This window comes from Lepisma saccharinum, chromosome 16 (genome assembly GCF_977018435.1).
Source record: "Lepisma saccharinum chromosome 16, izLepSacc3.1, whole genome shotgun sequence".
NCBI lineage: Eukaryota > Metazoa > Arthropoda > Insecta > Zygentoma > Lepismatidae > Lepisma > Lepisma saccharinum.
The window spans coordinates 46760750-46787375 of NC_139244.1; the positions used below are offsets into that span (position 1 = coordinate 46760750).

General features: G+C 36.7%; 1 protein-coding gene across 1 annotated transcript in view; it reads left to right on the forward strand.

Annotated features, from left to right (window-relative positions):
- Positions 1–26239, forward strand: part of LOC146000457 (neutral amino acid transporter 9-like) — a 161934-nt gene extending 135695 nt beyond the window's left edge. Inside the window, exons 7-13 of the mRNA XM_083138115.1 lie at positions 2950–3117; positions 3518–3574; positions 8965–9144; positions 14412–14623; positions 16414–16518; positions 18602–18840; positions 25404–26239. Coding sequence (XP_082994241.1) covers positions 2950–3117; positions 3518–3574; positions 8965–9144; positions 14412–14623; positions 16414–16518; positions 18602–18840; positions 25404–25578 — 1136 coding nt within the window. The 3' untranslated portion in view covers positions 25579–26239. The remainder of the gene's footprint in view (positions 1–2949; positions 3118–3517; positions 3575–8964; positions 9145–14411; positions 14624–16413; positions 16519–18601; positions 18841–25403) is intronic.
- The last annotated feature ends 387 nt before the right edge of the window (positions 26240–26626 follow it).

The window sequence follows — 26626 nt, forward strand, 5'->3', positions numbered from 1 at the left end:
AACATTGGTATTTTAAAATTAACACAGTAGTTAAAAAGTCCAAAAAGTAAGAACGAATAAATCACCACTGATAAGCTACAAAGTTAATATTTGGTGTTATGAAAAACTACCAAGTACTAGCTTAACATTACACCAGTTGACTTAAACTAACTAACTAACTAACTAACTAACTAACTAACTAACTAACTAACTAACTAACTCTCTAGCCTTCTTAAACCTGAAGGTTCATGGCTGGAGCAACACAGGCCTTCCATCTTTCCCTATCTTGAGCAAGATCTATATACTCTATTCCATCCCTACCGATTTCCCTTAGGTCCATCTCAAAGTTGTCCCTCCATCTTCGTCTTGGCCTTCCTACAGGTCTCTTACCATCAGGTTTCCCAACAAGAATCCTGTAAACTCCTCTTTCCTCTCCCATTCATGCCACATGGCCTGCCCACCTAAGTCTTCTTGATTTAATTATTCTAATAGTCTATTTTGGTGCCTATGCAAGTCAACTGACCGTTTCATGTGGCATTGCGATGTATCAAATTCTTCACATGAAGAAGCAAATTATTTGGGTTTCAAGGACTGATCACTCGCATATTTTTCAAAATCTAGTCTCTCATTTCTATATCATACGTATACATGTATTGGAGAGGGGTGCAGTTACTGATTGGATCATATTACAGTACATACTTTGGTTTTGCTGCAGGTTCTGCCCTGATTAACTTCTCCAGGCATAAATTATGTTAAATCAATCTCTTCTAGGATAAACTTTGAACTTTGAATATAGTGACTAAGGTTTTTCCATGGTTTTTGTCAATCAGTCCAGACAAATGCTAGAAACTGTTGAGCATGGTCTGTAACGTAACAGCATCACAAGCTGAGTGCCACAACATCCTCACTAGCATAAATGGGTGGCATAACATACAAGCTTGAACAACATGTGCATGATGCTAGACTCTGAGACCTATTGCTCCAGAGGGACTCTCTAGATGAAAGATGAAAGGAAATAACATCCAAGGAAATGGTGGCTTTGTGCTCAGCTTAGGGGGAAAAACAAGGTTCAGATTGACATGCATGGAGTCTCCAATCCTGGATATGCATGGTATATGGTATATGCAAACATGTTTTCCAAAAATTTACATTAATATTTTTATATCTGTGGAAAGATTTCTTTATAGTGTATAGTCATTTAGTTGTATGTTAGGACTCAGACTTTGTGATACAGTCTTAAATCAAAACTTTAATTTTAAAACATCACCTGAAGGCTGTACATAGACCCATTTCTCTGATTCAGCAAGTCACACATGCATGCAAGCTCAGGTGAAAGTTCCTTGCCTTGAGTTTGTGCGCCTGTTTCGGTGGGAAGAGAGGAGAGGAGTACATTTTATATTCATATATGAGGTGTTCAGAGAACAAGTGACGTAACTCCACTTTTCATAGAGTTATAATTTAGAACTGTGAAGTATAAAATTTCAGTGGTAGAAGTAAGCATCTCCTAAGTTTTAAATTCTTGCTCATAGAGGCACCACTATGATTGTGCTCCAACGGTTAAACATAGTGCTAAGTTATTTAGATGTGCCCTTTTCTCAAAACTGTCTTGAATGGAGTTACGCCACTTGTGTTCTGACCCCTCATATGTGCACGAGATGCTTGATATGCCTAAATTTAGTTCAGGAATTATTATTATTTTTGTATCCATGGTTCGAAGTAGAGGGAAACATTGGGGAGAGGTGTGGTATCCTGTCAATTAAGAAATTTTGCATAAAGCATCTCCTCCATCTGCTCCAGTGTCTCCATGTTCATCCATACAAGCATCCCTCTTCCTATTCCCAGACTCAACCAAGCATCAGCTAGGAATTTCACTTCGAGTACTGCTTGTAACTGAAATATGTTTGAAAAATATCCAGATAATGTCCAAACAATGTCTAATAAAAGTCCATATTAGGTCCAGTTCTAACTCTGAACATATATTTTCTTATTCACAATCAAATGAAAATGCTCACATGAACACCATGGTACTGATGTCCAAAACATATCCAAAAATGATCCACAGAATATCCATGAAACATCCTTCGTGGATCCATCATCAGTTCATCATTTATCCTCATCGTTGCAAGTAATCCAACATGTAGAAAAGCAACAAAAACTAACTGAAATTGATATAAACAAATAAAGATGAATTGTAATGCCACGCATATGAAAACATGTATATTTTATAAGAAGATAGAACATCAGTAAAATTAAGTTAAATCCCCCCCAGGCATCAATGGGACAATAGAGTTGGAAATGGTACCAATGTTTGGCATAGTGAAAGTTAGGTAAACGTTCCAAATATCATACCAAAATGTCAAATGAAACTGAGAATTTCATACCTAATTTTTACAGAGCCTTTCATTTTCAATAATGTCTCAAATCTCATAGAGTGTGGACCCTCTATTTATTATGTCATATGGCTACACCAAGGATAAAATTAGACATGACACACCTTAAAACTCATGATTCATTTCAAACGTGAATGTTCGAAACGTTAATTGAGACACTGTGCATGGTTCCAATCACCCGATTGTCACAATCTGTTGCTGTTGTGAATATCAAATTATCTCGATCAGGCAATCAGGCATTTATAGGTTAAACATTTCAGTTTTTGAGAAAGATGTTTGAGAAAAGCAAATCGTATCAATAGCCTCTGCCAATAAGCTGACCTCTGTAGTAGTAGAATGGTAAGTGGTGTGCTACGATGCCAGAGGTCTCAGGTTCGAATCCCAGCCAGGGCATATGGGTGTTCGTCATTGTCCTTTCATCAATTTCAGAATATCATTATTCATCTTTCATTGTCATAAAAGTGGCAGAAAAGCGACGTAAAATAATCTAACTTAATCAATCAATCAATAACTCTACTAATAAATAATATTTTCAAGTTGAAAAAGTAAACTGTAAACGTGACCCATGTGTTTGTTGTAGGCAATGGATGTGATCAAGAGGAAGTTGCTGACCTGAGTGGGGTTTTGCTTGGTCGTGGGGCAGAGATGATAGCAAAGTTCTTCTCCTTTGTTGTCCTGTTGGGAGCCAATATTGTGTACTGGATATTCATGTCCAACTTCCTTTATCATTCTGTTGACTACTTATATGGTAAGAACTGTTATTTCTTTTTTAATGCTGTATGTAGAAGCTAATAATATCATGGACCATTTTTCTTTAGGAAGTTCATAAAATTACTATATAATTTTGCAGCTCGCATTGAATAGCAAGTTTTCTCTATGGAACCAGTTTTTAGTGCTCATTTGCATTACAGTAACATTGTATTTCTTACAAAGCTGTATAATTTTAACTCAGACGAAAAAATAATGAATTCTTACCCAGCCAATTAACCACCCCATGCTCTTTATTGATAATTCTTGTTTTTTCACTATATTCTTATGTACCATTTCTATACACAGCTGTAAATTGTACTGGGTGAACTTTCATTATTTATACATTATGTAGTGTTTTACTTGTACTACAAAGTGTTTTTTTTTTATATAATTTCAAGGAATCTCCACATCGAATATCACTGATGTACAGCCAAGTGATGGTCCATTGCCTAATTGTAAGTATTCGATAAGTATTTCTTACTAAAAAATGCAGATAGTTCAGCTGCATGCATGAGTCGGTCAGAATTAAAGTTCCTCTACTCAGCCCTCTGGAGCCTATTTGAAACAATAGATTGTGGTGATATGTAGTATGTATAGAGACTATGCAGACCATGGACAAGCAAATACAGACTAAAGAAAATAGTTCCAATTTTCGCCACCAATGGCACTGAAATAATCATTGCATTCCAATTACATCACTGTATAATATATATATACCGCTGATTTCATTATAGGCTTCTTCTGCTCACAAGGTCCTGTCATGTGCTCTGTTACAAGTGCACATTACACCCAACTCTCGCTTGCAAGAACGACTATGCTTAGAGACCTCTGTTTTCATGCAAGATGGAGCATCCCCACATGTTAATCGACAAGTGAATGACCTGCTTTGTGTCAACTTTGGCGATGATCATGTCATCTCCAGAGGTTTTGTAGATGCTTGGCCACTCCATTCTTCATACTTGAATCCATGGGATTTCTTGCTGGAGGGATTCCTGAAAGATCATGTTTATAGTAACGTGTACAGACTCCGCCAGAGCTGAGAGCTAGCATAACATGGCACGTCTCTACCTTTCCCTGGAAAGTCTTTGTGCTAACATTGATCACGCTCTCTTATGCTTCCAAAGGGTCATTCACGCTGATGGCTCACATATAGAACACTGCTGTACTGACATAACTAAAAATAAAGCTTTACTTCCAACTTCTGGGTGTCATTATTTCAGTGCCACATTTCCACCTGGTGGCTATATTTTGAACTGATTTTCTTTATCTGCTCCACAGGGCTCTGAGGTGGGGAACTTTAATTCTTCATGCATATAAACATGCCTTCTTGAAACAAGTAACCAATCATGTACTTCCATCTGTATGACGTTTAGGCACTTGCTTTGAGGCTAGGTACTCTCTTAGAGTCAACCTCGAATTCCGTGACTCTCACGGCCTGCCATGCCTTTCTGATTGGTACAATGGAAGATGATCCCATCTCCAGAGTTACCCTGATCTGTGGACAGGGTAATAGTAATTTTGCCACCCTGGTTGATGGTGGCAGATGATGTTCCCTCTCGACCCTCTCCCCCCATCATTACGCATCAACGGGAAATTTCAAATCAATATATTCCTAAGTAAAACATCAAACTATAAAATAAATTATGAGAATTGTTACGCTATTTCAATACTATTAAGCTCAAAAGGATATCTCGCTCAACCACAGTTAAACTTTAAGAAATGCGACACAAAATTTTATATTATTATTATATTTTATAAAAACTCGCTCTCTCTCTCTCTCTCTTAAGTGTATTTTAAATGTAACAAGTATTAGGAAAGAAATGAAGACTTCATATGTTTACAGTTGTAGGTCTGTGATATATGATTGGATTTTTAAAAGAATTACATGTAATATTCCACTCCCTCGTGGATGATTTAAGGTCTGAATTCTTTCCTGCGTTGTCCCCTCATAAAGCACCACCAGCCTCAAATTAATGGGTACCTGGGGGCAACCTTGGGAGGTAAAGGTGGCCGGAGAGTCGTGCTGATCACATCATTTCCAAAATGACCGAGATCGAGAATGTGTGTGGCCCTACTCCCACATCCAGTAAATGTGCCTTCATGACATGGTGCTATGTGCACAGGGAACTGTACCTTTACCTTTGCATGTAATATACTTTTTCGTATAATGCTATCTTGTATAGAATGGAAACAAGTGTGTTTCAGACATGATTGACTGAAAATATTATTTTTATTAGCCTTAATTTCCAAAAAAAAATAAAAAATTCGCCACTTGCCATGATTACCGACAAAGTTAATAAATTCGAAGTTCTACACTCACATTAGGTGCAAAATCATGACCCTTTATCAGTTTGAGGTCTCCTTTGGTGTAATTGTTTTATTATAGTCGAAAGCACTTTTAGTTCATCATTTAATTCAGTAGCCTTCATGTGTTAACATTCCGGCAAGTTTCCTACACTTTTCAGACAAGAGATCAGATGCTTACTAATATCATAAAAGAAATCGAAAATTCACTAGAGCTAAAATAATCGTCTAGGACCTGGTAATGAAAATCAACTTTTTACAGTTTTTTGTCGATCTTCAACACTTTCATCATACTGAAACTGCTTCTTCTTTCGATTTTGGCCCTGTACAGTTTTGCCTATCTTTGGATCATCTATATATAAATCCGATGCCTCCCGACGCCTTCACGAGTGGGAGAACTGAGGAAGTGGCATCTAAGAAACTTCAACATTTTTCATCACTCCTGCACTTTTCAAAGCTTTGACATGTTTGCAAGAAATCATCTAACAGCATCTAACACATCGTAGACTAATGTTTTGAAGACATTTGCTCATTACATTACGTGGAGTTAAAAAGGCATACCAGATAACTAGTGAGCAAAGGAATGTAAAGCCACACAACTGTTTTGCAATACACTGAACCTCATGTGTGACCATTTGGACAGTTTTATTGTTGCCAATTATTTGAAGGAGTGCATCATAGACCTCTCCAATTTAATATCTCTGGAGGCACATAGTGGTTCGGATCCCACTTTCAACTGTAGATCCAGTTCCGATTAGCCTTTCTGTGCATAAAGTGGCCTTAAAACATCAAATCAATCCAATCCAATCCATTTAATATCTCAACGGCATCGAATCTACTTTCCCACCTTGTGGCACTCAGTGGCTTTAAAGTGAGACTACTGATATGTTCCTTCAAAACGGTGTGTTGGAATATATTAACTTCCAAGTTATATAATATAATGGGTCACTATTTATATTTTGAGCCTAACAATGAAAAAAACAGGAATTTGGCATTGAAAACTGCTTTATTGTTTTTCGAAGTATTCTCCTTTATGGTCAATACACTTTTGCATTCGTTCGATCCATTTGTCAAAGCAGTTTTTCCAATCTTCTTGAGACACCTCCATAATATGGTTTTTGAACACATCAACGGCATCTTCCGCCGACGAAAATCATTGTCCACGCAATTTATTCTTGACATTCTAGAACAAGAAGTAGTCATTGGGTGCCAAATCAGGACTGTACGGTGGATGACCCATCAATTCGATTTTTTGACTGTTCATAAAGTCTGTTGTTAGACTAGATGTGTGACAGCTGGCATTGTCTTGATGAAGAATGATCCGACGGCATTTGTTTGTTTTCCGTATTTGACCGAAGACCTCTGGCAAACAAATTGTTGAGTTGACCGTTCTACGTTCCTCTAAAGGCACAGTTGCCACATGACCAGTTTTCCCGAAAAAACAGGCGAGCATTTGTTTCGATGTGCTTCGAGCGCGAACAACTTTTGTTGGATTGGGTTCATCTTGAAACACCCATACAGTCGACTGCTGTTTACGTTCCGGCTCATATGCATATATCCATGATTCGTCACCTGTTACAATCTTATATACGTCTTTTGAAGCACCACGATTGTATTTATTGAGCATTTATTTGCACCAATTGACGCGAGCGTCTTTTTGAGTTTTTGTCAAATTGTGTGGGATCCAACGAGAACATACCTTTCTCACAGCTAAATGATCATGTAATATTTTATATATGCTGGTGGAACTAATGCCTATGGTTGCTTCAATCTCACAGTATGTCACATGATGATCTTGCAGTATTAGGTTTTGCACAGCATCAATGTTTTCTTGAACAACAACTGATTTTGGACGACCTTCGCGAATCTCGTCGGTGAGCGAATGGCGGCCACGATTAAATTCGTTATACCAGCGTTTCACAGTGGCAAAGGATGGGGCTTCATCGCCAAATGTGGAAGTAAGTTGATCGATGCACTCTTGTCTTGATAATCCACGTCGAAAATCGTAAAAAAATCATCGCACGAAAATGTTTACGAGTTAATTCCATTTTATTGTTGTCGCGCAATCTTCAAGGCAACATAAACAACACAAATCAAGCTATTGACAAAACATTTGAAGTACGTTATGGTCAATAATGCCAGACGATTCCGTGCAAATGTCAAATCGCACCTAACTTCAATCAGTGTTGCCAAGGCTCAAAATATAAATAGTGACCCTCGTATGTAAATTGGTATGAAAATTGTATCTTGACTTGCTACATTTACTGGTCAAATTATACTTTTTTATTTAATTCTTTCTGCTGGCCCTGCCTGTGGATTTTCACACACATGAGTTTGTGCAACCTTGGTGCAAACGGGTGCATGTGTAATTTTAGACATCAAATGATTGCAAAATACTCTATACTTTATTAATGATTTTCTGTTAGTTTTAAACAGCTAGGCAATGGTTGGGAATGGGCCCTTCGTTATTTGTGAAAGCTTTTATCATATTCAAATTTTGAGTCTGAGGAAAGGAATTTATCTTTTATTTAAGTATTTGCAGAAATTTGTGAAATAGCTCAAAAATATTCTGTCAAATGTTTATTGAATTTGAATTTGAATTTAAAATTGTGGGAGCGTCAGCACTTAGGCTATTTTGCTCCCGTCACATTATACGGGGGCCAGCCCCTTATCATTACAAATAACAACTGTAACGTTGCGTAACTAAAAATCTTAAAATGTTCTGACTTCTGTTAAAAGCTGAGGCTGTAAACGGGCACTCAGCACACACAATGACAAAAAACAGGACAACACACACAAAATTATACTGGCCACAGTGCCAGTCGCCAGAGCCTCGTTAGTCTTTAGTCCAGGGTGCACTACGTGGAAGTGAGTTTGACTTTTGGGCGCCTACGTGGAAGATGCCCCTTACACCCCTGTCAAATGTTTATGAAATATGTGTCAAACATTTGTAAGTACATAAGGAGAATATTTTTTTTATTAAACAGTTGCAGGTGTGTTGTTTAACACATAGTGTTTTAGCATCTTGATGAACATCCTGATTAGCATGTGAGAGACATATTTTTTTAAAACAAACAGAGCAAGAAACACAAGATTTGATAATAAATGAGAATTTGAAGGGTAAGAGAAATTGTATGTTCCCATGGCTTCTTGCAAAGTGGAGAGTATTGTATTGTGAATAAAAAATATTTTTGTAGGAAAATATCGTGATTGTAGAGTAGCCTGGAGCAGTTGTTGATACACTCTAACTTCTGTTACTTGAGAAGGTTAGAGAAGAAAATTTTCTAAATTTTTCTGTTTGAAAACCTGCAAATATTTAATGACAAAGAAATATTATATTTTAGTTGAAAAGTCTAAATTTTAGGTTGTCCACAATAAAAAAGTTATTGTGCCTTTATTTCAAATTTTTAGTTTCTTGCTTCTTTGGTCAGTTATCAGTGTCTAGAAATCTGAGATGCATGTATATATATATTGTTGAATGATTAGAAAACAATAGTGTTTACACAAGTCATGGTTTAGCTGATATAATTTTCTTTTTCAGTGTTGTGTCTGAAATTGCATCCAAATATGTCACAAATCATCTTCACAGATGAAGCAGAGTTTACAGTTTTTCATAAGTACTGGAGCCTGAACCAAACTGCTCCTATAGTCCTAGTTCTTCTAGTGATGCCTTTGGTAAACTTCAAATCCGCCACATTCTTTACCAAATTTAATTCCTTAGGTAAGACAACCTAAGATTCTTAATACAGTATCTTGTTCACTGAAATGTACAGCAAATGAAATGTAATCAAGAATTTATATGATGTGCTTAATGTTTGCAATTTGTTTTAAACTAGCATCATGTATTTGTTTTTTTTTAAAATTTTAGAACTTTCTTTTCAATTTTACTTTCTCTCAATTGCACTGTATGTTATTTTCTACGTATGCTACTGACCTCCATGTCAGAGTGGTTAGCACAGCATGCTATGACGTCACAGGTCTCTGGTTCAAATCCCAGCCTGGGCATGTGTGTTTTTTGCGAGTGTCCCTTCATCAATTTCATCATAACCATCACTCATCCTCATCTTTGCAATTAATCAAAAGTAGCAGAAAAAGGGAAGTAAAATAAACCAAATCAATCAATCAATCAATCAGTTATACCTATACTGATTGCTAGAATGAGGATGAGTGATCATCATTTATCACAATTATCCCAAGAAGTAGAATAACAACAAAATCACCAAAATAATAACAAACGTAATATGAGGGGCATGTAAAAAAAAGGGTTGATTGGTTATTACAGAAAATAAAATCAAGCGAGAAAATTTTTATTTTGATGCTATACAAGTGCATACCCTGGCTATTTTTCTACATAGTCACCATGATGCTCCAAGCATTTTTGGTACCGTGGAACAAGTTTACGTAGACCCTCTGCGAAGAAATCTGCCGCCTGCGATCTCAGCCAGTCGAAAACTGATGTCTTGAGAACTTCACTATCATCGAAACGTTGCGAAGCAAGCCACTTTTTGAGGTGAAGGAACAGAAAGTAATCACTTGGGGCAAGATTGGGACTGTATGGTGGGTGATTAAAACGTTCTCATCAGAATTTTTGAATTGTCGCAACAGTATGGTCAGCTGTGTGTGGGCTTGCGTTGTCATGAATAAGCAGAATTCCATTCGCCAGTTTTGGATAGCACGTCACAGATTAGTGTTTGGCAATACACATGTGCTGTGATGGTTGGTCCCGGTTCCAGGAATTCCACGAGGATTACACCTGTTTGGTCCCAAAAGACGGTTACCATGATTTTGCGATGTGATGGTGTTTGCTTGAATTTCTTCGGTTTCGGTGAACCGGAGTGACACCATTGCATGGGTTGCTGCTTCAACTCACTAGTGACATACAATATCCAGGTTTCGTCTCTAGTCGCTATGTGAGAAAACAAGTCATCCCCATCCTTCTCCCAGTGGGCCAAAAAATCACATGCTGATTTCATTCTTTCATCTTTGCGAGTGTTTGTCAACATTTTTGGCACCCACCTCGCACACAGTTTGCGATAACCCAGATTGTCCATTACAATTTGGTGCACTTCAGGAAACTCCTTGCCTAGATCAGTAATGCTGAAACTTCGATTGGATCGCACTTTCTCATCAACACGTTGCACAAGGTCATCCGTCTAAACACTAGGCCTGCCGCTCCGCTCGTCATCATGAACATTTGAACATCCTTCCCGAAACGCACGGCACCTTTGTCTTAACTTTCCTTCACTCATTACTGTTGGTCCATAAATGGCACACAATTCCCGATGAATGTCAGCTGCACTTGCTCCTTTTGCGTTGAGAAATCTAAAATCACCGACCTCACCTCGCATTTAGCGGGATTTTCTATTACAGGAGCCATTTCAACTTCTTGCTACTCGCACGTACGCACCTCCACACTGAGAAATATACCTCTGATGCAGGCACAGAATACTAAAGCATGCTTCCATGCACGTGCAGCTTCGTCAGTGTTGCCAGTCCCATATATTCAAACACTGTATAAGAAAAATATATGCCACCTTTTTTATTCAGGAAAGAAGAAAGGTTCTCTTTAACCATCCGTTGTGACTGGATCGAGACCATTGTGAGGGAATTGCATGATTGTTCCCAGGGAGGGCAAGCAAGGTATTTTTTCCAGGGGGAGGATGGGGGAAAACAAGGGATGTTTTCCCCACGTTACTTCCTGAAAAAACACTCCTTCAGTTTGGAGTTATCATGTTACTGCAAGGTTATTTTACCCTATTTTGAAGCATTTAAAGTTCTACACCAAAAATGGATTGAAACTTTTGACAACCTTTAACTCCATAGAGAATTATATGTATAACATAGTTTTTTGTAAAATAACTATAGTAACAATAATAATAACTCACTCAAAACCCTTGCCCTCCTCATAAATTTAGTAAACAGATCTGAAATCAGCAAAAATTTACTATATTTACCCTATCAGGACAGTTTAACTTTATAAAAAGTAAAATTTTGTCGAGTAGTGGCTTCTCTGCCTACATCTGAATCCAGCAGTGAATGGGATCTCTCTTTTCCCAAAGCCAAAATTTGAATTCACCCACTGCTTGCAATGCAAACAAGAATATACACGTTTTTAAGTTCTTTTTGTTTCCGGCAAGTCCGATGATCTGTGTTTTAGTTATGTGAAGGGGAAGGCATTATATTCATTTGAATTATTTTGGTCCTAGGTTCAAACAGGCACCTCGCCTGATAATGTTCGTATGAACACGTGAACACTCACATATATGTTTTAAATCATGTACGTATTAATTGCATGCACACACACATATATATTTATTCGAAAAAATCCTTATTTGATGTTCGAGTATATACACACAATTTACTCTGACACGATGTATTTAACGTCTGATAACTTTTTAGATAGTTGGTAACACTGACTCCCACGGTGTTCCACGGATTGCACTGAACACAATTGCTGTGCATGTTGCATCAAACTAGCAGCTAAGGGGCTGTTGGCCACTATACCCCGAAAATGTTCACTGCGCTGTGCGAATTGAGCCCTGATGCAAGCGGCAATACTTCTTGCATTCGGCACCAGAGTGCAGCTTATACAAGGCTTGTCTATGGGGACTCGAGATGGTCTGCTCTACATAGTTGCATATGTAGAATTTAATTTTAATTATTTCTCTTGATATTGTTATGAAGTGCATTGTGCGTCGGTTTGTTGCGTTCCATTTCTTGACCCACAGTGAGAATTTTCTGTGTAATATCTAGAGCTCAATTATAGGCTTCGGCCGGTCATACTTCAGGAGCAAGTTTACAAGGTGACTATGGGTAAACATGTTAATGACGACGATGAACAGATGTTAGTTACTATACGCTTTAAATCAGTGATTCCCAAAGTGGCACCGTGATTTACTTCCAGGGGTACTGGTTGACTGACGGGTGCTGCGAAATGTTCCAATATTTTCACTGAATTGTTAATCAGTGCTATGAATGTTTCAAATATGTGCTTATTTAGTACATTTTTATATATGAAATGTTTCTGAATTGGAAATACGTGTTTAATTTTTAACTCAAGGCATGCCATCTTACAAGTAACTGAGCGTTGCGAGAGGGCTACATTCTGGGTGCCGCGGAAAAGTCTTGAAACACTAAGGGTGCGGTGAAGCAAAGAAGTTTGGGAACCCTTGCTTTAAATGGTGGAAAATCAATCTCTCTGAACCATGGCAAAATGATGGTAGGAGGAAAAATACGAAACATGAGGGAAAAAGGAATATGAGCAATGTCATATTGACATACACTTCAATCATAAGCATCGCAACCGAGTTATCATGAGCGGGGAGGGGCCATTCCGTATAATACCCAAATATCTTAATACACAAAATACATTTTTTTCTGGATTGGACGCGTCCTCCCCTCTGTCCCGCTAACGATGCACGTGCTTTCAATGCTGAATGAATGTTGTTGGTTAATATATGGTTGGTGTAATAGAAAGTGGATTGCAAAGTATGGTAGTCTTGCATTGTACATACCTTAGATTGCTTGTTATACTAATTAGTTTGCACTAGCCATTACTAATTGTAAATTACATAATTAAAAGGGTGTTAATTGAATAAAAAATCTTGTATTACTTCAAAAATAGCATGCGTTTTGGGGGAAATAGTTGAAAATAAGTTGAACTGTTATTCTTACTTTTTCAATTGAAGATGAAGTTACAAGGCAGAGGAGTAAATCTCCATTGAGTATAACAATTTTATTGTGAACCGCACGCGTGCCACTTGGTTCAAATCCTGAGTATAGCATGTATGTGTGCGTGTCTTATCACCTATTTCATTACCCCATCATTCATTCGCACTCTAGAGAAATGAAAAGGCTATGTAAAATTTTCAAAATATAAAGATTTTGTTTCTTTATTTTTTTTACATTACTGAAAATTACAGTATAGTATCAATTAAACTGTTAATACATAAAATGATACAAGGTTCGTTTCTGAATTAAATGCTTCTTTTTCCAACTCATATCTCAAATTTATTAGTCAGAGATCTTTATCAAGTGTTTCATAGAAGTGACAATATTTTAATGCAGGTAAATTTAAAAGTGAAAGTGTTACTGTGTCTTGTTTCGTAGTGCCGATTTGTAAAAGACACTCTCAAAGTAATGTTATATATATGTCTTTTGGTGTAAAAATGTAATCGTTTATTCAATTGTTACTGATTATTTGTTGTAACTGGCATTATATTTCATTTTGTTACAGCTCTTGAGAAAGACATGTGAGATGTGTGAAAACATTGAATAATTAAAATGTTCAGCCACCTCAATCTCCATGCCCTAATTTCTAAAAAATTAAATGTCTAAATATGCAATTTATTTTTCACTGCAGTCACCTTGAAACACTCATTTATTAAGGAGGTGAATGAAACTTTCAGGTTCTTCAAGGACCATTTCTAATTTTATATCAGATCGGTTATCAGTATCGGTAAATTTTATATCATTACTTTATCGGTATCGGCCAAAATTTCATATCGGCTCATCCCTATAAAATATCCACCTTGGTAGTTTCAGCCCATAATCATCTATTGCATTATCATATATCACTGATACTAAACTACAGTTTAACATGGGGATGTTAACAATGTTCACTTGAGTTTCAATTTCACTGCATCTTTCAACTCACGATCCATATTTGAGGGCCAACTACCACAGACAAATTATGGTTACACATGTACTACTGGGTTTCTTCTATGTACCACTTGTTTTGCCTGTTCGAGCAATATTTGCTTGAGCGAAGAAGCTCTCAATTACGTACGCTATCTGGTGTCGTCCATGCAAACATTTTGGCACGCAAGCGAAATCCTCTTCCTGCAGCATTCTACTGCTATGATTGTAACTACATGGTCAATCTGAAAAGATTCTTAGTTCATAAATGTATTGTTTCGTTTAGCCTTACAATAATGACATTTCAGTGATTCCTATTAGTGAAACTTAAGTTCAACTCTTTTATTTCAGGTACACTCTCAGTAATGTACCTGTTAGTATTTGTGTTTGTGAAGTCAATTAAGTGGGGGTTGAATGTGGATTTTTCCAATGTCCTGGATGAGGACTACACCCCAGGCATTGCCTCCAGCTTCCCTGCTCTGTCTGGGATGCTGGCACTTTCGTTTTTCATCCACAACATCATCATCACTGTCATGAGGAACAATAAACATCAGGAGAATAATGTGAGTAGTTTTGACCACATATTTCATAATTTTTTAAAACTGCTGCTGGAAGGGATCAAAATGGACATCCCACACAAAACTGGACAAATGTCAACACGACTTTTCTCAGCCATTAGCAATGAGTATCTACACCTGCCGCAAAATGACTTTGGACCTCATAAAAGCAAATTACATCTTTATCACAGGCCGGAGGCTGTCCCGAATCATTGACTTGTTGATAAAAAGCAAGAGACTTGGTAGGATTAATTGTTCTATCATTAAAGATATTTTCAGTTGAGTAGCCAATCGATATCTGCGCTCCGACGGCTGCCATCTTGAAAATAATCTGCCATATTTGACATTTTTTTATTTGATATATCTCGGGAACGGTGTCTCCTATCAACGTCTGGTTTTCTCAGAAATGTTCCAAATAGTGTAAACTTTCATTATAAATCAATAAATCTATTTTTGAAAAATAAGAAATAGAAGATTTTCATAAAGTTTTTATTAATAATTCTCGAACCAAACAATGGCATTTTCTATTTTGTGTTTGTTTGTTAGAAGTCTTTAGACGAACTGAACCCCTATTTTATCTAGATTTATAAATTTACCTTAAATAACATTTTAAGAGAAATACAATTTACAAACAAGTCAACATAATTTTTGAAAAAAGAATCATTGTTAAGACTTTCAACTTGCAGTTATTCTCATAAAATGTTTTGTAGTTTTTCTGAAAAACTTCTATTTCTTATTTTTCAAAAATTGATTTATTATGAAAGTTTACACTATTTGGAACATTTCTGAGAAAACCAGACATTGATAGGAGACACCATTCCCGAGATATATCAAATCAGAATATATCAAATATGGCGGATTATTTTGAAGATGGCGGTCGTTGGAGCTTAGATATCGATTGGCTACTTGACTGAAAATATCTTTAACGATAGAACAATTAATCCTACCAAGTCTCTTGCTTTTATCAACAAGTCAATGATTCAGGACATAGCCTCTGGCCTGTGATAAAGATGTAATTTTTTTGTGTTTTTGTTATGAGGTCCTAAGTCATTTTGCGGCGGGTGTATTTTGTATAGCCCAGTTTTGGTTATAGAAGCCCAAGAAGACTAGTTAAAAAGGAGATATATCATTTAATTAATTTTCAGTAATACAAATTTTTCTTTACTTTAAGCAAATATTAGTTGTACCCCTCAATGTATTGAAATTTAAAAAAAAAGTAAGTTACAGATGTAATACAGTCCAATATGAAATATTAACCAATACTGAAAAGAGCTGATACAAAGTTAACTGATATCCCCCCCCCCTTATGTGATAGCAAATTGCAAACATTCTATGAGGAATCTGAATGATTTATTTATTGATTTCCTTAATTATTGTACATAACTTAGAGATTGCAAGCTTTAGAAAAGCAAGCCCTGTAGTTAGAAAATTACTTTCCATAATCAGGAATGGGATGCTTTAGGCCTTAACATACATAAAAAATTAACAAAATGGAAGAATTTGCATTCAATTATAGATATTTATAACTATATTGGATCGATAGAATTGTCGGCAATATATATCCACAGTGCTCGAAGTTGAAATTCCTAGATGAGGGCATGCTTGTATGGATTAACATGGAGACACTCCTTATGCAAATTATCCTAGCTGTGGGATGGCATCCCCCACCACTTCAGGCACTGTATGTTGGCCAATATAACATTAGAGTTCAAATTATACTGTTTCTATCATAGTATGTTGTGCATTAAGAACACATAGATTTATATACATTTCTTAAGTTTTTTGTTTTCTTTCAGGGTAGAGATCTCACCGTAGCATATGTTTTAGTTATTTTAACATACCTTGCAGTTGGTGTAGGTTTCTACGCTGCATTTCCTCTTAGGAAGGCATGCATTGAAGATGTAAGTATTGATCTACTCTTATGGTTTGCAGTAAAACCTTGAGTATACACTTTTGAGGGGTCTGTGCCTAAGAAACATACAGTGGAACCCCAGTTTTACGTTCTCGGGTTTTACATTTTCCCACATTATACATTCAATCTTCATGGTCCCAACGCAGCAAGATGCTATAAAAAATTACCTCAATTTTATGTTTTCATGCATTTTACATTTTTACTGCTTGGTCCCCTGAAAAATGTAAAATCGAGGTTACACTGTATTATGCAGAAAAAGTAAAATATGAAAATATTGTGTAAGATGTAGTCTTATTTCAAGCACAGTGGTTCAATATATACTATGTAAAATGTAAAACCCACTATTGTAAAATTAGGGTTTCACTGTATTTACTAATTCTTGTGTGTTTTCAATGTATTGCACAACACAATAGGGATATATTGATGTGAAATTTTTATAGGTTCTGAAATCACTGTTGTAAAATTGTAGATACCAATAACCGATAAAGTCATTACACAGATTTGTTTTTTTAAAAAGAGAATTCTTTCATAAGCAATCACGAATATACTAGGGACGTTCAATATATAAGTTTCCCTGTGCTATAAAATATTGTATAAAGCAATGCCATTAAAAGGAAGCACATGGTTGGCAAGCGCCATCCTTCATTTACAAGGAACAACAATCGATTCATTCTCAGACGTGAAGCGCATGTGCTCAAGGGTGAAAAGTAAATGCTTGTTCGGAAAACGCGGGCTCGCGTCATAAGGAGTTCAAAAGCATGGATGCTAAGGGCGTTCTGCTTATGGACTTTTTGGAACGAGGAAGAACAATTAATGCTGACCGTTATTGTCAAACATTGGATAAACTGAAAAATGCAATTCAACATAAGCAACCAGGTCTCCTGTCAGCTGGTGTCATTCTTCTTGACGATAATGCTCGCCCCCACTCAGCAGTGCAAACACAACACAACATTGAAGAATTGGGGTGGGAACGGCTGCCCCACCCTCCATACAGCCCCGATTTAGTGCCGAGTGATTTCCATCTTTTTCCGGTGTTAAAGTCTGAATTGCAAGGTTACCATTCCGAAACAAATGAAGAAGTGAAGCGGAATGTGAGAATAGTGCTCAATAGCCAGAGCCCTGATTTTCTTGCAAAGGGTATGGACAAATTGGTGCAACGGTGGGACAAATGCCTGAATCTCTATGGGGATTATGTGGAGAAGTGAGGAAGGATCCCTACACATGTATGTATAGTTTTCTAATATATCTTAAAATTATTTTTTTTTACAGCATACGGAAACTTATTGTACTGTAAAAAGTAATTATAAATTTTGTTACTAGTTTAAGATAGTAGCAGAGTTACTTTGCAATTGAATCAACATTTGGTGGCTTAAGTTGTCAGCTTTGGTGCCTAAATATTACACAAAAGGCACCTAAATATTGAGGTCTAGTTTCGAACCTTCCTATAAAGCTTTATTGACTGGCAGTATCTATTTATTTAATCAGTTAATTTCCTAAGGTATTCATGCAAATATTTTGTCATGATTTGGCAAACAATACATTTTTGGAATATAACAGTGGATTGAAAAAACTCACTCATATAATATTGCGCATGTATAAATTTCAGTGCAAGATGCAATCTCGATCAGGACTCGATACCGGGGGTCTAGCATACCGTGCCATTTCGCTACCAACTGAGTAAATATTGATTCAATTAAATCTTGTGCAAATATGTTATAAAAATTAACAAACATAGCTCCCTGTTCCCCTATGGCTGCATGTACATTGTTTCAGTAGTCTTTTTAACAGTATTTTGTAATGCAAGCTTTTTGATGGTGTAGTGGCAATACTGTAGCCTTGTAATCAAGGGGTCTTGAGTTTGATTCCTGGTAGAGTCATTTTGAATATTGGTTCATGTCCCACTTTAAATTGTAGGTTAAGTCCCAATTAACCTATCTGATCATAAAGTGGAATTAAAAACAAACAAACAAAAACAAAAATCACCGTTTCATGTAAACATATCCATGTAGTTTTAAAAATATTTGCTAGTATTCAAAACTGAAAATATTTTGAATTGTTACTTTATTTTCCAGAACCTACTTAATAACCTTTTGAGCAGAGATACCATGACAGTGGTTGCCCGTGTGTTCCTGTTCTTCCAACTGCTGACAGTGTATCCTTTGATGGCCTACATGCTTAGAGTCCAGATATTCAGCACTCTGCTCAAATCAGTCTATCCAGGATTCTGTCATGTTTTTGGCCTCAACACAATTATCGTCACAATTTGTGTCCTGTTTGCCATCTACTTTCCTCGGATTGGAACAGTTATAAGGTGAGTGTACATTACTTTTTGCTGTTAAAATTGTTGTGATAACTGCAGGGAGCGGATTTTTGCATATTTGCATGTTTTTTTCCCTTAAGGAAAATCCATATGCTCTCAACAGATTTATCCATTTCACTTGATGGGAATTACTCCCATAAAGTTTTATAGTGCATATAAATGCATATTTGGGATGTTAGTGCATTTTTTAGCTTAACGTTCATATAATTTGCATATTTCATGAGTAATTTCCATGTAATTGTTCGTTTCAAGTTTGTCTGCTTCATTTTCCCCGTTCTTTGTGTCAGCATTAAAAAATAGCCTACTTCTGTATGGTCATGGGCACTAGTTGGGTCAAGGACATTCCAAAACTCATCTCATAGCGTTGCAGGTTGTTTGGTTGCAAAGATAGAGAAAACTCACTCTTTCATCACCTAACGACCTTTCAGAGATGTGAGTCAAATTTCCAAATTTCAGCGTTAACACTGGGGTTGCGTTATGTGAGGATTATCTGTTAATGTGACATCTTGATATATCTCTCTCTGTGTGTGTGTGTGTGTGTGTGTGTGTGTGCACGTGCATGCATGCGTGCGTGTGCAGAAGTGACAATAGATGGCGAAGGAGAGAAGAAACGAGCATATTGCTCCAACAGTGGGTAGAAGGTAACGATGCATTTACCACTGCCGGCAGAGTTATTTATTGTCAAGTATGCTCCAAACATGTAATACATTTCAGGTATTTAGAGTAGTTTTTGGCAGGTTAAATGGAAATTTGCCGAAATGCAAATTTACCATGCTCAAACAGAGCTTTCATTTTGGGTAACAGAAAACATTTGTTGCCTGCGTAGGCCTGGGCACTGTGTTATTTATAAACTTATGTTAATTTTTGCGGACAATACTACTGTATAACCTAGTGAAGGATCATTCTGTTATTTTGAGTACAAAATAAGAAGACAGTAAAAAAGTAAGGGAATGATGGTCAGATGATGAAGATATGTACTATGAAGGAGCATTATTTTATTCTTAAATTAGACATAATAAAAGTACAATAACTTTTTGCAATTATGTCTGTTGATGGATTGTAGCTAAATATTGAAACATCATACTTCTGAGAATTAAACATGATTTTTGGCTGATTTTGTTCACGATAGTAGTAGTGATTTCAAGTGCTAATTTTACTATTAGAGTAATTGGAAGGAGAAAGATGTCAATCCTATAAAAACTGAGATAGCATCTGTGGGATTTGTGTACTTATTGATATATTTAATGCCATTTTTATGGGCATATAGCATGGTCCCTGGTTTTGATAAGGGAAATTGCCACAATTATATCTCGTATATAACCTGCAGCACAGTTTATGTTAAGGAAATTATGCTTTTCTTTGACCTATCGTTGTGCATTATTTTGAATTAAATCTCACGTGACAAATAGTGTTTGTTTGACTCCTATGTTACTGTACGTGCAAACCACAGATTCATAGGGCAGACAGTTTGCTGCCTGTGTTCGTTCAATACCTATAATACGAGGGTGGTTTGAAAAGTTCTCGGAATGGAATAGAAAGAAACGACTTACAACAGTGATTTTTTTTTATTTTTCAATGTAGTCTCCCTGTACACTAATGGACTTGGTCCAGCGATGTTCCAATGCCTTGATCCCATCTCGAAAATTAGATTCCTCCAGGCCTGTGAAATACGTGTCAACTTCGGCTATTAGTTCTTCCTTTGAAGAGAATCTCCGTCCACCGAGGAAACTTTTGAGTTTGGGGAAAAGATGGAAGTCTGAGGGAGCCAAATCAGGCGAATAAGGCGGATGTGGCTACAATTCGTAACCAAGTTCATGAATTTTTGCCATGGCAACGACACTTGTGTGAGGGCGCGCATTGTCCTGATGCAAGATGATTTTCTTTCTTGCCAAATCTGTCCTCTTTTCCCGTATCTTATGCTTTAGTTGGTCGAGGAGATTAGCGTAGTATTGTCCCATAATTGTTTGACCAGTGGGAAGATAATCAATCAACAGAATCCCTTTCGCATCCCAAAACACTGACGCCATTACCTTTCCGGCCGACCGTATTGCATTTGCTTTCTTTGGTGGTGGTGAATCAACATGTTTCCACTGCTTTGACTGTTGTTTTGTCTCTGGGGTATAGTAGTGGACCCACGTTTCATCTGTCGTCACAAACCGGCACAAAAAATCTGTTTGGTTTCTCTTAAAACGAGTCAAACATTGTTCGGAAATGTCCACTCTGATGTGTTTATGGTCCTGTGTTAAAAGTCGCGGCACCCATCTTGCAGATAATTTTCTCATATCCAATTCAACTGTTAAAATGTGATACGCCCGTTCGGATGACATACCTATAGCTTCAGCAATTTCATGCACTTTCAGTCGGCGATCCTCCATGACCAATTTATGCACTTTTTCAATAATTTCTGGGGTAGTAGCACATTTTGGGCGACCACTACGTGGTCATCTTCTAAGCTGTCCCGACCAAATGTAAACTCGTTTGTCCACTTTGCAACAGTTGAATATGTTGCAGAGTCCCCCAGTGTGTTCAGAAAATCGGCATGAATTTCCTTTGCTTTCATACCTTTCTTTACGAAGTACTTAATCACTGCTCGAATCTCGATTTTTTCCATCTTCACAAAGCACTGCATGGGAACAACTACAAAGTGACGTCCGCACCACAGATCTCTACCCAGAACACTGACGCGCTACGTGTTTATTTATAAAGGATGGCCTATTACTATGCGGGAACCTCGTTGTCCTAGCACTGACATCTGGTGGTGATTCCGAGAACTTTTCAAACCACCCTCGTACATTTATCTCTGTGCGAACTCTATCACCACCAGAACTGCATGTTAAATGTAGCAATCCAGCATGCTTCCTTTGAATTGGCAGTTAAGGTGATGGATTCACATTTTGAGTGTTTGCAGGTTGACTCCTCACACTAGGCCACCCAGACCATTGTGGTATGTCTGTAGTTTTACCATGAGCAATTCATGATTCTGTTGTTAATTTGAATCAAAATGCAGTTAATTTGGATCTTAAATGAGGTATTAAAAATATGGTAAAATTTCGTTGATAGTTTTAGATTTTTTTATTTCTTTGTCCATCCAGTCTCTTTTTGATATTGCTCAAAAGAAAATAGTACCAGCAGAGGTTGAGAGAGATAGTTGAATTGAAGAAGCAGTTAGCAATAGCTTCCAGAAACCCAGATTTGCAGTTTCTGTGATGGGTAAATTTGGCTTTGCAGGGGGAACCTGTCTATTCCACAACTTAAATTTATTTATTTATTCGAAAATTCTGAATACAGAAAAATCCATTTTACATCGGGATATCAACACAAGAATTGAAACAAACAAATACTGTCCAGTGGCATCTTGTGAAATGGAAAGAACATTTTCAAAATACAAAGACTTACTTTCTGACAGTCTGCTACCTGAAAACAACGATAAATAACTGCTAGTGTATTGAAATGATGATGTAAAAGAATAAGATATTGATTAATGCAACGAAAAGAACATAGTCTTTCTAACGAGATACATTTATTATTATAATTGCAATATTGCAGTTTTTAGAGCGAGCCTCCAGACAAAGAAATGTGTGTAATCATGGTGTCCGCAAAGGGGAGGGGGGGGGGGGCGTGGCCCTCCCTGGAAAATGAAAGTAAACAAAAAAATATATATTTGTCACATATAATTTCATTTCAGCAACAATAATATGTGTTAATTATTGCATGAATATGATAAATTCAAATTTAAGCAATGTTTTTTTTGAGGGTACAACACTATTATTGGGGAAAATGTACCTTGCTTGCCTCCCCCCCTGGAAAAAATGCCTTCCTTGCCCCTCCCTGGAAAAAATCCTGGGGATGTCTATGTGTGTAATATAATCATTTTGTTACATGAATTTAAAAACATTTCTAATTAGTATTTTTTTTTGGTGATCTTAAATAGCACAATTTATCACACTTTCGTTTCTATAATTGCAGTCAGTGAGTTACTGATACAGTTACTCGTACTTCCCATGTAAGGCGTACAGAACCTTAAAATAAGTTGTTTTAAAATTTTTAGTGCATATTTTGGCCTCTCTTAGTGCATATTTGCATGCATAGTTTGGCTCGTTTTAGTGCATATAAGTCCATCCCCTAGTGACAAGTCAATAGCTGGATTGGTGATCAACATAATGTAACATGCTACTCTTTTCTTAGAACTTGTGTTAATAACTTGTTGCTCTTTTGGTAATTTTGTTATTTAGAACTGGAAGATTTATTTGCCAGTATGAAATATGTTTGGGTGTGCTGCTTTAAATGTGCTTGTAAAGTTACAGGAACACGTGTGTAAACAGTTAAATGTCTTGATTGTAGAACAAAGTAATACTAATGGTAACATGTTACTTTTTTGAGCAACTTACTCAACTCTGGTTAATGGGAATTTTTTATGTTTTGAACTACAATAACATTTACGAACCATTCATGTTGGCAGAGCCAACAGTCAATGTAAGTCTAACATGATGAGGGCTATTTCTGTTGTAAATTGTGCTGATTTTTTGGTAGGTGTGGCCGAATGGATTTTCATTGATAGGGTGTGTGTTTCCTTAATTTCAATTGACAATGCTGACATCCATGGGAATGGTTAGCACAGCATGCTTCGATGTCAGGGGTCCTGGGTTCGAATCTCAGCCTGCGTGCGGTTGTTCCTTCACAAATTTCATCATATTATAATTCATCTTCATTGTTGCTATTAGACAAAAGTGGCCAAAAAGCAATGCTTAACAACAAAAATGAAAATCAATAAATTGATAACTACCAGTGCTCGAAGTAGGGGAATGCTATCCCCCAGTTAAGGAAATTTTCATAGAGCATCCCCCATTTAGGATAATTTGCGTAAGCATCCCCCCACGTACTCCAATGTCTCCATCTTGATCCATACAGCAACTCCCACCCTCCCTTAAACTTTTTCAAGCATCCCTCTTACCAACTAACAATTCCTACTTTGAGCACTGAACTACATCATTCTTTTATTTCTACCATAGTGACTACTCTAGAAATCAAAACATATTATGGTAGGTAAAAGTCAATAGCAGATGAAAAGAGTTTGATTTAGAATTCAACTAAATGAATTAAAAATAAGCATACTTCTCTTTCTCCTGTTTCATTACATCTCTTAGTTTAAATCCAAGTGGCAATATTTCATATTCTTTAATGGTGTTTTGTTGCATGTGTTCTTACGCTATATGCTTTGTTACAATGTCAACAATTGTTGTCGCCTTGTAATCAAGGGGTCCCAGGTTTGATACCCAGTGGAGGTAAATAGCAGTTCGGATTCCACTTTAAACTATAGGTCCGGTCCCGATTAGTCTTACTGTGCATAAAGTGGACTTAAACACCAAATCAAACAAACAAACAATGTAAACAATGAAAACTGCAGGCTCAACCAGGACTCGAACCGGGTCTCTGACATACGGCACCATTGCTCTACCACTGAGCTACCAAGTTGGCCTGGCCTTGCCTGATTCTTTGCTGTCGCTGTTTTACCTGCGTGGAATCGTCTCTGCCAGTGCTACCGCAACGGGATCTGTTGCATTTATTGCTGAAATTTCTATGCAGTACATCTCCTATGTGTGCCTTATCTTCAATAATGTCAACAATGTTTTGCTGTAGAAAGCAGCATGTGATTACCACACTTCCATTGTTTCCTAAGTTGGGAGAGCTACTTCTCTTATTGGAGACTCGATGGCATAGCAGTAACATCGTCACGTTGAAGGGGTCCCAGGTTCAAAACCCAGTGGAGGCACGTAGTGGTTCAGATCCCACTTTAAACTGTAGGTCCAGTCCCAATTAGCCTTCTGCACATAAAGTGGACTTAAAACAACAACTCACTCTTATGGGAGACCCAATGACACTTTGCCATAAAATCTCTTTTAACTGGTAAGATTAGGCTTGGCATCTCTTTGTTCTTTGATTCAAAAACATACTTTTTTCACTTTTCATTGAAGGTTATATTATTAATTTGGGATGTAGTCTGAGGAGCGAGTGACTTTATTTTAGTCAACCAAAAAGATGGGATAAGGTTTACTGTTTGCTCTTTCCCTAATGAGCAATTTAGAGAGTAGTTGGATAATTGTAGATCAAACTTTAAAAGCTTTGAAACTGACACTTAGCCTATTCATTTTTAGTCTTAGATTACTCAGTTGAAGTGATTCCTTAGTTTTGGATGCTAAGAAAGTAATGAAGAGATTGTCTTTGTAGATGTCCAAATGGAAGAGTGTCATCAATTATAATTTACTCTTATGTTTATTGTTTGTTTCCTACATCTCTACAGGGCCCATAAATTATTTGCACACTGTGCAAGATATAAGGAACTGTTGATAAACATTTAGTGTAAAATGTAATACAAATTATTTTGAATTTTAACCTTGAAAATTTGTCTTGAAAACTTGGAATTATACTTTACTTGAATTTTATGTGGATCATAGAGTAGACATCCTGATTAACTGTGAATTATTAGTTTAGTTAATATTTATTAAAAATAATTATTATATTAATTTTGATACAGCTTTCCACATTAATTTTCTTAGGTTCACAGGAGCCCTCAGTGGAATGGTCTACATCTTCACGCTACCAAGTCTTCTGCACTTGTCATCTCTAAACCGCAGGGGGAAGCTTACGTGGTGCTCGACTGTATTCCACATCAGCATAATCTTCGTGGGTGGTTTGAACCTGTTTGCTCAGTTTTTTGTGTCCGAGGCATAATCTTCATTCCATGTGTATTCATTGTTGAATCTCAGTCCATAGATTTACTAGAGTGAAATCTCCTGAAATGGAACACTGTATTTTTCTTGTTCCATTGTTTTCTTAAGTATTTTTTACTGTATGTAATGGAGAGCATTTATTGCATGGCATCCTTCAACCTGTAATTTATTGTTGATAATGGACAGACTGTAGAGGAACATTTCCAGAGGTGTCTGATTTATAATCTTTGCACTCATGTAGACATAAATTAAGTTTAAATGGGGGAATTTTAGCATATACTGTGTTTTCGTAGACCAATTTTTTATGTAATAGTTATAAAGTGCACTTGAAAAGTTTTTAGATTTCTGTTAAATACTGAACATGCAACAAGACAGTAATGTTTCTTCACATAGCAATGAACGTTTATTTTGGGGGTCACTAAAAGAATAGATGGCAATGTCACAACAATTTCATATGGATATGAAGTGCTTGTGCAGCAAATGTGATGTGCTGGTGTTAAAATGAAGTTTTTTTAAATAGATAAATATGTTGAAGATGAGTACCAAAGAAATAATTTGCATAAATTCAAAATAGAGGGGAAAGTGTTTATTGTGTTAAAGCATTTTTATGAAAATGTGAACATAATCACTTACAAGATACATGTATACAATATGAATAAATTGTTTCATAAATTTGCTAAGTATTAATGAAAACGTTGGCAGTTAATTTCTCAAGTGACACTAACAGTAGTCGCACTGCATGACTCCAGATCGGAATTATGGAGAGTACAGAGTGTGTCTCTCAAAAGTATCTAGAGTGAAAGTGAATGCGTGCATGAATGAATGGGCACTTTCGAAGTTCGACAGGTGTCAAAACAATAACGAAGCTCTCTTTAGATCCTAGCATTTGAAGTATTGCAACTACTTCAATGATACACAGTTTCATTTGGTCCAAACTGCAAACTGTACACACAGTTTTTAATGAAACACCATGCCAACCCCAATTCTGATATCCAAAGCACACACTGAATTTACCACTGTACTAGGATCCACAATGAGGTATTAGCTGT